Source organism: Aythya ferina, assembly GCF_964211825.1.
Source record: "Aythya ferina genome assembly, chromosome: 1".
Lineage (NCBI taxonomy): Eukaryota > Metazoa > Chordata > Aves > Anseriformes > Anatidae > Aythya > Aythya ferina.
The window spans coordinates 172,055,123-172,067,748 of NC_140296.1; the positions used below are offsets into that span (position 1 = coordinate 172,055,123).

General features: G+C 41.3%; 1 protein-coding gene across 3 annotated transcripts in view; it reads right to left on the minus strand.

Moving 5' to 3' along the window:
- MON2 (MON2 homolog, regulator of endosome-to-Golgi trafficking) overlaps positions 1–2,910 on the minus strand; it is an 80,698-nt gene extending 77,788 nt beyond the window's left edge. For 2 of the 3 annotated variants that reach the window (XR_014688596.1, XM_084506565.1), the window contains exon 1: positions 2,682–2,910. Coding sequence is in view for 2 of the 3 variants with exons in the window: in XM_084506565.1 (XP_084362691.1) it covers positions 2,682–2,792 (111 nt within the window). In the remaining variant the exon portion in view is untranslated. The remainder of the gene's footprint in view (positions 1–2,681) is intronic. The other variant, XM_084506566.1, reaches the window with a different exon arrangement.
- Positions 2,911–12,626: the final 9,716 nt, after the last annotated feature.

Below are 12,626 nucleotides of genomic sequence, written 5' to 3' on the forward strand. Positions count from 1 at the left end.
AAGTGACATCATCTGGGAAAACCAACTGTTGTGCTCACAGGCATGATTTGTCACACAGAGCAAAGATGAGGTATGGACTCCATTTGCATGGAATAATAATGGATGTACACTCCATTATTTCTTAATTAAAAACAATATGCTAACTAGAGGGAAAGAAGTTTTCCTCATAATTGTGTCATGAGTTTAACACTGAGAGGGAGAAAATATATATATAAATTCAAGGTTTCTTGACAGATTATCAAACTGTCATCATCAACCTTAGAAGCTACTGTTAGGTGATCGGACTTACAACTACATGATTTCCACATAAATACGATTTACAAAAAAAAAAAAAAAACAACAACAACACAACTTTACAGACTCAGAAGTAATTGAAAACTAGGAGATGAAAGAGCTGAAAACAGTGAAGAGCTAAAGTTCCATTTCCGACGGGGTTTGAGACCTTACTTCAGTCTTCTAACAGAGGATAAGATCTCAATGCTACAGACTTCAATAGCCGTCCCCTTCTGCTGGCACTCCCCAAAATCCCATAAAGCTCCTCAACTGTGTCATCTGCCTGCCTGTTCAAAGAAACACTTCATGGTGTTTTGGTCTCTTTGTACCTAATAAATACAGCATTAGTTCTTAATAACATATGCATTAGAAGCACCGTGAAAAACTGAAACCTAAAGCCCTACTGAATTAAACAGACGCTAAATCATTTGAGCAACAAGTAGGCTTGAGAACTACACCACTACTTTTATCAGCAGCAAAACTGTCAGCTACATTCACTTTGCAGAATTTTAATAATATTAATAAAATAAATGAAGCAGACATCCGTGATTTCAGAAATGGGTGACAGTATCAAATAGCTGTGAGCAAAGCTTTAGATTCCCTCAGAGACTGAAAGGACCATCAGAAGCAGATTACCTGCATGAAGTAGCTATCAAATGTAACCAGCAACTACAGCAGAGCTCAAACCTATAGAAACACTCCTAGCCCAAAATTAAGCTATGACAGTAGGACAACTTTACAGTGTTACACGGAAGCACACATATTAGCTGCAAGGTAAGCTCGTAAACTACACTGGAGGCGGTGGTTGTAAGAACAGTCTAATTACACTGAAAGTATAAGCTGAAATTATAAGTAGTAGAAATTTACTTTAAAAAGCCTATGTTTAAATGCAGTTCAAAAAGCTGGTGCTGTTCCAAATCAGTTGGAAGAGCATGCCATTCCTCTGATGGCTCTAGCCAAATCTAATCACGAGCAGAACAAGTGCGTGTAATTAAAATACCTGTCCGGCAGTTGCTGTTTGAGAGGAAAGAAGGATATTTGTTCCCTTAGAGGCGGGGGGAGGCTTCCAGACGCAAGGAAGTCGGAGCATTTCCTGCAACCGCTGTGCTGTCCTCCTGCAGGAACTGCTGCTCACCCAGACCTCCACAGGAGGCCACGACTCAGAGCGGCACAAACTCCCCCTCTCTGCAAACACCCTTCTGCACTGTTCTGTAAAGGAAGCCTACCTGAACTCCAGGCAATGCAACAACTTCATTCAAAACACTTCATTAACGAAGTAAGCAACACAACTTTCCGCCGAGGTGTAAACAAGAACACTAAAGTCATACTTGCATGTGAACTGTAAGTGTGCTAAACACAAACCAGGAACTGCACGTGCAGTGGCTATCCTTACCCACAGCACAGCAAATATCACAAAGCAATGTTAAAAACACTAAAGGATTATCTTGCCCATCCCCTTCATAGATCTTGAAGACAGTAAACATCATCACAGGGGGTAAATTTGTTCAGAGACTGAACAACTTCTTTGGAGTCCCACAGTAGCACGCAGGAGACTGTGGATGAGGCACCCCAACCTGCCCCCAAAACACACACAGATTTCTGTCCAACTGACTGCCACGTTTCTTGCCTTCGTATGACAACACACTATTCCTCAAATCACACGGGCAGTCCCCTGTGACTTATAACCACAGGTATCATGCTCTGCTACGGTGCGTGTGCCTCTGAGCCTTTCCCAGCGAGCACGGTCCCTTTGTTTCAATTCATCTGCTGAAGCACGTAATGCTTTACGGGACATTAAATACGCTATCACTTAATTGGAGCAACCGTCAGATTACAGACATAATTACTTTCTTCCAAACTGGCAGAGGCTTTTTAATATTTTCCCAGTTCCCTTGTGGTTTCAGGGTATAACCCCAGTCAATATATCAGCGTTTTTCCTTCAAAGATATTTTCCAAACCGACCAGTGACCGACTGGGAAGGAGCTGCACTGCCTGCGTGCGGAGAGAGCCACGCAGTTAGGATGTATGCATCAAACGAGGGGAAACTGGACTTCTTCCCTCTGCTTCCAAGCACCCCTCCTCCTTCAGACCCCTGACCTCAGGATGCGAGCCGGCAGCGAGCCGGCACGGGCAGCAACTCTGACAGCTGAGCCCGGGCTCCGTGGGCTGCGGGCGGCTGCAGGGGGCACCCCCAGACCCCTGCCCGCCACCGCCGGCGACAACACCTTCCCCGGGGCCCCCTCTGGGGATTTGGGGCCGGAGGATGCGAGGCCGCCAGCCCCAAACTTTATCCCCGGGCTCCTCCGGGGACCGCCGCGATCGCTTCCCCCCGCCCGGCGCCGCCTCCCCCCCCCCCCGCCCCCTGCCCCCGGCCCGCGGGCGGCAGGGCGGGCCCGGCCGCTCCTCACCTCCTTGACGGGGGGGAATTTCTTGCGGCACTCGAGGCTCAGGCCCCGCAGGTCGCCCTGCATGTTCTCCAGCAGCTTCTTCACGGCTTCGGGGCTGCTGGTCCCCGACATGGCGGCGCCAGGGCCGGGCGCTGCTGCTGCTGCTGACGGGGACGGGGCAGCGCCTGCGGCTCCGCGGCCCCGGCCGACACGTCCGCGCCCCACACCGGAACCCGCAGCCGCGGCCCCTTCCCTCCCTCCTCCCTCTTTCCTTCCTCCTCCTCCTCCTCCTCTTTCTCCTCCTCCTCCTCCTCCTCCTCCTCCGAGCCACCGCCTCCCCGCTCCCACAATGCCGGGCGCCGGCAGCGCGGCGCGTCAGCCCGGGGGCGGGCAGAGCAGCGGGCCGCGGCCTCCTCCCGGCCGGGAATTTGAGGGAGTTTTGAGGTGTTTTGGTTCAAACGCTGTCCCCCGAAAACACACGCAGCAAGGTGTCCGGCCGCCAGCCGTTGGTTTTCGTAATGCTCCCCGCGAAACCTCAGCCGCCGCAGCGGCTCGGCTGCCGCGCAGGACGGGGCTGGCTTGGGGCTGCTCTCGGAGGGAGCGGTTAAATTTCACAAAATGTCCCTCTCGCAAGAGTGATTTCTCCATATTCTGCTTGCTGTGCCTCCCCAGCCTCAAAGGCTGTCTGCCTGCAATGCAGGGCGATCCTGTCCTAATTCCCTACCTCCACGGAACTGAGAACTTCTTCATCTATAGTCCATACTTCATGCCATAAGAGTCCTGGAAAATTGTCAAGCAAAATGGGGGATAACATTTTACTTGAAATAATTCTATTTTAAATAATGGATTGTCTTCAAACTGTCCTGAAGCTTCCAGTTTTATCCAAACAGTGTTCTAAGATGGTGTTTTGTCTTCTGTGCCTGCACCTTTCAATGAAAAAAAGGAAAATAAATTGTCAAATTTGAGCAGTTTGTTGGTGTTCATTTACTATGATACACATTGCAAACCATACCGTAAGCAGGCTGCCAGTGTTATTATTCTTAGTAAGCACATCTATCTGTAGACACAAGTCTTCAGGTACACAAAAAGTGCAGGATTGCTTGATAAATAACTTGTTTTAAGATCAGTTCCTACGGGTAAACAGTTCAGGATTTCACCAATACGTTCAGTCAAATAAAAACAAGAAGTCTACAGCATTTTAAGGTTTCAAAATGCATCTATTTATGTATTCTCAAATACTTTGATTTTTATGTTTAATTTTAAAACAAACAAAAAAGTCTTTTCAGTAGAACTATTTATGTGCTTAATGAGTAGGGATTTTCCTAAGGATTTTCCTAAGCACTTACAGTCGGGGCTTCAGTCTCAGAGGCAGTTCACAGCCCAATCCAAATACCTCGATAAGAAGCCTGAATGGTTTGCTTGGAGAATGAGGAAATTAATTAAGTCAATTTATGACTATGCATAGGTATTTCTTAAGTAAGCTTTAATTGTTTACTTCCTTTTTGTTGTTTGGACATTTCCACCTGTGTGTTTTGGACAATTGACTGGACACGGTTAGCTGTGGGTCTGTCAGTACTCACCAAGTCTGCCTGTCTGCCCAAGTAAAAATAACTAATTTGTTGTGGAATGAGGGTCAGTAAATTGTTTTATAACACTGCCTTACTTATGAAGAAGGACCAGGTATTTTGGGTGGAATTTGAATGTGACATCTTGAGCTAGGGTTTCACGCTCTTATTATTATCCCAATAATCAAAATGAGGGAGATGAGCAAGAATGTCATGTAGCCATAGGACCCTATTAACAATTGTGAGACATGTAAGAAGAATTGAGATTAATCACATTTAAAGGAAGCAAATTAGTATGTATTAGATCATATGTATGTACTTCCTGCAGACCTTGTTGTTAGCTTAATGAAACAAGAATACTGTAAACAGCCAGTTTAGGTGGGGGACTACTTTTACATTGTGAATGCCTGTTCAACTAACGTATATGGAAGATAGATGACTTTTACTTTAATCAAAGCCATAGCAGTTGATTTTCCACCCTTCTTCACAGAATAATGTCTTACTTCTGAAGTAAAAGTGCCGAAATAATGGACTATTACTGCATTGGAGTAAAATTGACAAGACGATGTTACACGTCTCTAAGGAGTAAAAGTTTTATGCATTGTTTGTGTTGTAATTAATACTGTTTGTGTGAAATGATGGTTTCTTGAATAAAAGAAAAAAGCAGACTATTTAACAATGTTAATTATTTTTATAATAGCTCATATCTGCTGATTATCTGTCTTTTCATATTGCAGATGTGTATTGCCATAGAACTGGAAGCATGCCACAGGCCTATCGTATTTGCAATACCTTCATGGCAACCCTTTCACCTCTGTTAAATGTACCATCTAAAAACAATTTTAAGCTTTTTTTTTTTTTTCTTCTGGCTGGTATTCCATCCTTTTTGCTAGTCTTAATTTGTTCAATGCTCAGTGTTGCAGATCAGGAAAAAGAGGACCATATGCTACTCTTTTCACACACAGAAAATATGAATGCATTTGAGTCTTAAAATAATTTTCTCATTACATTACATTAGGTTTATTGGTCTGTTGAGATCAATGAAAAAAGTCTTTTCTGTAGCTCTCCAGTTGTCTATTACAATGCATGGTATTTAGCTTTTAGTTGTCCCCTGTCCTCTCTGCAAATTAACAGCACCCTTCTTTATCTATGTCAAATGAAAACTGGACATAAAATTGTAATAGTACCCAACACACAGAACAAGAATTCAGAATTATTCTTAAAAAATCCTGTGACAGTGTAATCTGGGGAAATTTTTCTGCTACTTAAATTAAGATTATTATTTTTTAATATCACATTTTCTGCTTGTACATGGTGACACAGTATAAGCAGAAAAGTGATTCAAATCACAAGTGGAGCACTTCTGAATTTGCTGTGACCTGTTGTAATTCCAAGCTTCAGGGCATAAAATAATTTTAATAAACAACATGTCTATTAATTAAAGTTTGTTTTTTTTCAGGTTAAGTACAGTCTTCTGTGTATGTTCTCTGAAGGCTGTTGTGTATTTGACATTTATGTCCCAGTAATTTAGTTTAAAATTTGTTCTATTTTCATTCTTTCACTTCTTGTCATTTACGTTTCTCATGCATTATCATTTCACCTGCTGGCCTTGACACTTGATCGGTCTGATCAGTGTAGGCAGCCAAATACAATAGGATTGCTCACAGGTTTGGAGGTGAATCGTGTAAGTGTGTGCAGCATTGTAACCTCTTTCAGACCCTCTGAATACCAGAATTGGGAGCTGCACAGTTCCTGAATCTCAGGCATGTCTCTTAAACATAAGATGATCTTTCTCACCACTTTGATGTACGCCTTTTGTAAATGCAGATTAATTAGTTAAGCTAAAGCAGAGTGGTTAAACTAAACAAGTCAGGATCTTTGATCTCACCTAATCAGGTGTGAATGCTGCTTACTGTAGTAGCATGTCATTGCAATCAATATTATTGCACATACTCCTAACCCTAAGTAAAAATACTAGCCTGTCTTGATATGTTTTAAATAAGTCAATTTCTTTTCAAGTACCTTTCGAATCAGAAAGTAGAGCAGGAGAATTGGGACTTTTCCAAGGGCATGTTTCGACTAGCAAGTTAAAAATGCTAGTTAACTAGTTAAGCTAACTTTGTGTTGTGCTGTAATTATCATATTGTTGTTTGCTTTGGTACTAAATTATATTATTTTGTGATGGGCAGTGGGTGATTGAAATCATTCCCTGTAGCTTTATTGCCCTAATTACCAACAAAAACGCTCATGAGACCTATTGTGATTCATTCAATTACCTCTCAGCACCACTGCTCGTGTTCATTCCAAGTGATGTGCATGCATCCTTCTGATTCAATTAAAGATGGGATGGCACTCAGCTGTATTAATTTCAGGTGTCTACTCCTACTTCTAATCTGTCCTGATAGGCATTTACAGATTCAGACCTTGAATACAGGAACAGGGTTCTGTTGCCACAGTGTACAGAAGGAAAACTGACAGATTTCAACATGTTAATAGAAGTGGCTTCATGTTGATAGGAAGAATTGTAGTCTTTCCTCTGACTTTGTTTTACCCATCCACCTGTGTGCTTTTGTAACTGCTGTGAATCTATACGTAGTCACAGTACTAAACCATCTTCAGGATATGAGATACCATAAACTTATACACCATAAAGTAAAGGTGTCTGTACTCATTTCCCATGCTTTTGCCACTGCAGAATTAAGAGTTATGATGAAGAAAAGTTTGCCTCATAGTAGGTTGAACATGGATACTGATATCAAAAGGCAAACTTAAATTTTAAATTCAAAGAGTGAGGGATGGGTTAATACAAAATACTTCTTGTTGGCCTTTCTAAAAAAAAAAAAAAAAGAAAGAAAAAAAAAAGTGCATTTTATTGGTCTGTGTAAGCAGAAACAAGCCCTGAAGATGTGCAATACGAGGGGAACACTGTATAATCTCATTAAATTAGGAACACTAGAAGCTGGGCAAAAGACTATCTCTGTTGTGGCCACAAATGGGTTAAAAGCTGATGAAATATCCTGCCCTTTGGTACCTGTGGTTGGTTGGTTTGTTGTTTTTTTTTAATGGAGTAACAGACTTGTTCCTTTAGGATATGGCTGTATTGGGAAGATAGATCTTCCAGTACACTGAAAAATATTTTCCAGCATGAGCTCCCCTTCCTGTGAGTTTAGGCTGTTGCTTTTTTTACAAATATGAGCGTGTGTTTACAGACTATTACAAACTTTGTTTATATATTTGCCTGTTAACATACATTTTATTTTCTTTAGTCAACTGAAAGAGCAATCCCAGTTGTCTGCCGGTGACTCATCCTCTTCGTAATTTGAAAGCTCTCAGTAATTATCTTATATTATCTTTATGGACACTAACAAAAATGTGAAGTGGGAATGCCCAGAATATTACACCTATGACATGCATTAGTGATTCCCTACCAAGTTACAGCGCAGTTGCTTCAGTCACTACATACAAATTTTAACCAGAGGCGTAGATGTTTTCCTGACTCCTGTGTAACCAGACAGCAAAGCTCTTAATCCACTTTTTTTTTTGCTTGAATCTTGTCCAAACTGATTTTCAGATCAATGTGGTTTTGTTTGCTTGTTTGTTTGTTTGCATTGCCCTTTTGAGGACTGGTAATTGAATCAGGTGAACCTGTTAACATCTTTTCCGAGAAAGAACTGCTGTCCACTGCTGGAATTAATTTATTTCTGTCTTAGAGCTAGCAGTGTAACAGCAGACAAACAGATGCACAATATTCACCAGATCTTTGCAGCAGTTCCCATCACCTTGGTATTTACAAATGAGGATAAGTCAGAATAGATTAAATAACTTTTCCTGCTCACAGGTATGTGGCAGGTCTGGGAAAAACAAACAAACAAACAAAAACTGCACATTAAACTGAATCTGTATATTCCAAAATAATATTATTAATTAGATAACTGATTTATCTGTTCAGGTAGCACCTGTGAGTTTTCCCTGGAAGACAAGAAGCAAGAGTCAGTATGGTATGTGACATGGTGTATTCATGTGTTTTCTTCCTGCCAAATGTGGAATGCAGAAATACAGAAACTGCGATGGAGACTTTACTTGACAGTTCATTACACTGAAAACTCTCATGCTGAACATCACTGCTACCAGGTGAGCAATTAGCACAGCATGAGGTGAGGAGTAGAGGATGAAGAAACTTCAGCAGTGTTGCACTTCTGATGAGAATTTACTGCAACCTCATGTCGGTTGTCAGGAATTTCACTTTAGAAACAAAGGCGTAGATCTGTTGAAGCAAAAATAATCCTGATTCTTGCTGTGTGACTTGATCCAGCCTCTTCTTTACTGGACAGTGGGTTCAGCTGCACTCTCTGGAGAAGTCTTTTCCTGAGCATCTCATTCTGACTGCAGAGTGTGTAACATGAAATTGCCTGTCAGCAATGTCAGAAATACACATTGTGCTGCAGTCTGTTTGTTTTGCTGCTCTCGCATCTATTTGCCAAGAGTCTCCCTGCATCTTTTTAATCATTTCCTTTTTATTTCTGTTTCAGTATGTATGAGAAATACAGAAACATTTCCAGACGCCTTGTAGCCTACAGGCAATCTACTAATCACAAAGCAGCACCAGAGAGTAGAAGGGTGTTCCCCTGTGTAAAAATAATTCTTTTTGGCTGCTGCAGCAGAGAGAAAAAGCCACTGTGTGCCTTCCCCAGGCTTTCATGAATCCTTAAAGAAAATTGTTCCATATTGCAGCCCCGGGGCTTTGGAGTGATACTGTTACTGCAGGAGGGTTTCCATCTACTGAATGGAATATTAGGTCCTTTGCATTGGGGGTGGCCTCCATCTGTGTCGCCAATGTTGCAGCAATGTCTACAAATACAGAAATTATCTATAAAAATAGACAAACTCACCTAAGTAGGATAGAGGCCAGCACACTATGTAGATATTTTTTTCTTCTGACACTGCCACAGCTGTGCTGTGGGCATGACCAGCAGGACTCAGCATGGTCATGTACTTCTGAGCACCTCCAGTACAGTTCATCCCAAATACAGTGTGAGCACTCAGTTATTTTACAGGTGGCTCTTTCTATACAGCAGGGTTAGAGATTTCTCATGGAAGAGATCTTGAAGCAGAGCTGTTCAGTACAGAGGCATTGTTTGGTACAGAATGTAGACCTCTTCTTAAAACAGCCCTTTCTACATGTTTCATTCAAAGGACTTTGCCCTTTATACAAATATTTGCATAGCTGCCTGTGTGGTTGTGTTTATAAGCAGCATCTGAAAGAAATTTTGTTACTCAGGTTGAGCCAAAAGAGATAAACAGAATGAACACACTTCTCAGGGAGTTTGGAAGACATCCAAAGAAATCCAATCTTGAAGAGCCGAAAGCTTTCCTTTGTAGTACACCGACTACACCGATCACTTTCACACGTATTTGGGATATGCATAGCAGATGAAGCAGGGCTGTACCATAGCAGGTGTCTGTATCCTGGGCTGGGTGCAAGCAGGTGTGTCGGTAGCCAAGTATGCCTACATGCAGTAAGTTCATAACAATTACTGGCATTTTGAGAGCATTTCCAGAAGTTGCGTGGGGTATTTCCCAAACGGGAGGTTATTTTTGGTATTAGTTCACAGGGCACTGTGGATGACCTTGTTTGCCTCCTCCTGCTGATGTGTGGATGGGTTTTGGCTGGCCGCTAGCTTGAGCATAGGGAATACCTGGTCTGAACACTCCCTGCTCCAAGCAGAACCAAGTCCCGGAGCTACTGAAGGGATCACTTAGTGGGTTGTGTGGGGAGCTCATCTGAAACTTGTGCAGCCAGTCTGAGACCTTATTTCCCCTTTGGCAGCATGGTCATCGGTAGATTCCTATGGCCATCTATTTTTAGGGGTCTTACACCTCTGCTCTTGTCTTACCTAACAAAATCTCACCATGATCTAAGATCTGATAAACTTATCAGTTTATATTATAGTTATAGATATATCAGTTTATATTATAGTTATAGAATAACAGCATGAACCCAAACTAGACAAAGTCTTCATGAAATGGCTGTGCTCCTGATCAGCCCAGTCATGCTTGGCATGCAGGATACACAGGTGGGCTTGAATGTCTTACCTTGCTGGAGGCAAGATCATAGAAAGCCAGGACCAGCCTTACTGACAGAGTTACAGCAGTGTTTCAGAGCACTTGACACTTCTTTATTTTTTTCCTTGAAGACATTTGGAGCCTTCCTTTGTAAACCTGTTTTTCAAAATTATCCAATACTTGGACACACAAACTGCAGTTTTCTAGGTTAAGATTAAGTGAGGACTCGTCACACAGTATGGTTCTTCTGTTACTGTCTTATTTAAAAAATAATCTCATAATGTACAAGAATCACTTGTATGTCAATCATTTTTTCCTTTCAAGTAGTTTTCTGTATCTTTCACTAAGTTAAATCCATTGCTAGAAACCAAGTTACTTTTGTTTTCTTTCTCTACAAGGCAACTCATAGCTATCAAAGATTTTGGTATTTGCCTGTTAGTGACTTAGTTTTTTTATTCACAGGATGCTGTTTTTTTATTTGTTTGTTTGTTTTGTTTTTAGAATGTATTTGAAACCCCAGGCCCATCCCTATAAATATTCTACAGCTACTTTCTCATTACATTCATTTTTTCAGTTCATGTGTGTTTTTTGCTTAATCCTGCCCATGTCTCATCTGTGATTCATTGCCTTTATATACATTCGCAGTTTTGCACCATTTCTTCCTCTTTGCCACGCGCTTTTTTTTTTTTTTTTTCTCTTTCTACTAATGTACAATCTCATTGGATTACTTAATATGTTTGTTCAGGAATGGAGTAATGGAGTATGTAAATTTAAATTTTTAGGTCTCATTTGTTTACTTTTTAACAGCACATTTGTTCATTTTTTTGGAAGATTTTATGGGTTAAATAAATTAAGTTGGTGTGTCTATACAGGCTTCTTATTTCAAGGAAAGAATTACATGTCAGTCAAATTCTAATAATATTGTCAAATGCTACAGGGAAAACTGAGATATTATAATCCATCACACTTAATATTAAGGGAGTAATTTGCATCATAAAAATGAGGTCTCTAAATGACAATCTCAGCCTTGAGATTGAGCCTGATGTTAACCAAACAGAAATCCAAAGGCTGTAGAGAGAAGATGCTTCTCACAGTGTGTAATTCTACAAACTTTGATTTATCTCTTAATCTTCACCATCTTATTTAAAATTATTACCGAAATGTGTAAGGTTACATTTCCTGAAGACAACTTCTAAGTCATCATCTCCTATACCAAAAATCAACATGTATGTCTAATTTCCTCAAATTCTATAAAAACAAATTAATTGAACAATTCAGAATAAATGTTTTATGAAGAAACTTCTATTGCCTCCATCCCATCAGTTGATCTTGGTTATTGTTTATTGTGAGCATCAGAAATCCAGATATTTTATTACATTTCATCAAAACATTTCCATTGATTTTATTGCCCAGAAGTGTACTGAACTGGTCTTAAAAAAAAAAAAAAGTCCTGAAAAATGTCAGAATCTGTGTTTCTGTTCTACAAACTCTTGTGCATGAGAATATTTGTGTTTGAGCTGCTGCTTTGTGAGTGTCTGAGGGTGAAAAACTTGCATGTGCTAATAGGCTTAACAAAGTTGCACAGAAGTCTAACAAGAACTGCAAATAAAATTATTTTTGCCCACACTCCAAGTTTCTCCTGTTTCCAAATCCTTTCAGCATTTATAAATACACCACAGCTGCTTAAACTCCTATAAACTCCCTGCTATAGTCAGGGGTGTATTGGAAAACCTTGCTGTCAATAGTTCTTTGATTCCAGGGGGCAGGGTGGTGGCACCTGGCGCAGGAACATCTGGAGCAAACCCTGGGGTGCTGCAGCATGGGGACACCCCAGGGAAGTACTTGTGGAGGCAGCAGAACAGGGTGCCTGCTATGAGATGCATGTCATAGCCCGTCCTAAGGGGATTTCAACACTTACCAGCAGATAAACACACAGAGACATGTTCATCCTTATTCATGTTTAAGAACTGGACATCTGAAGACTGAACGAGGCGCTGTCTCAGCTTACTGCTTATGATCCTTGTCACTCAGGGCCAAATTACCCAGGCCACCAGCCTCACCAAATAAATAGGTCATTCAGACACTGCATTTAATTCACCAAGCAGCTATTAGGTCATGCAGAATCAGTCAACACGAGACATGATGTGCTTTATTTGGTTTTGCAATGCAACCACAGTGCAGCAGTGCTGGGTAGCTTTTATTGACCTGCTTGCTTGTGGCTGAGGACACCAAGCTTGTGGAAGCTGCTGCTTCACCCTGGATGGGGGAGCAGAACTACAATGGGATCCAAGTGCCCATTCCTCTCTTCATAACTCATAAACCACGTCTTCCTTCAATA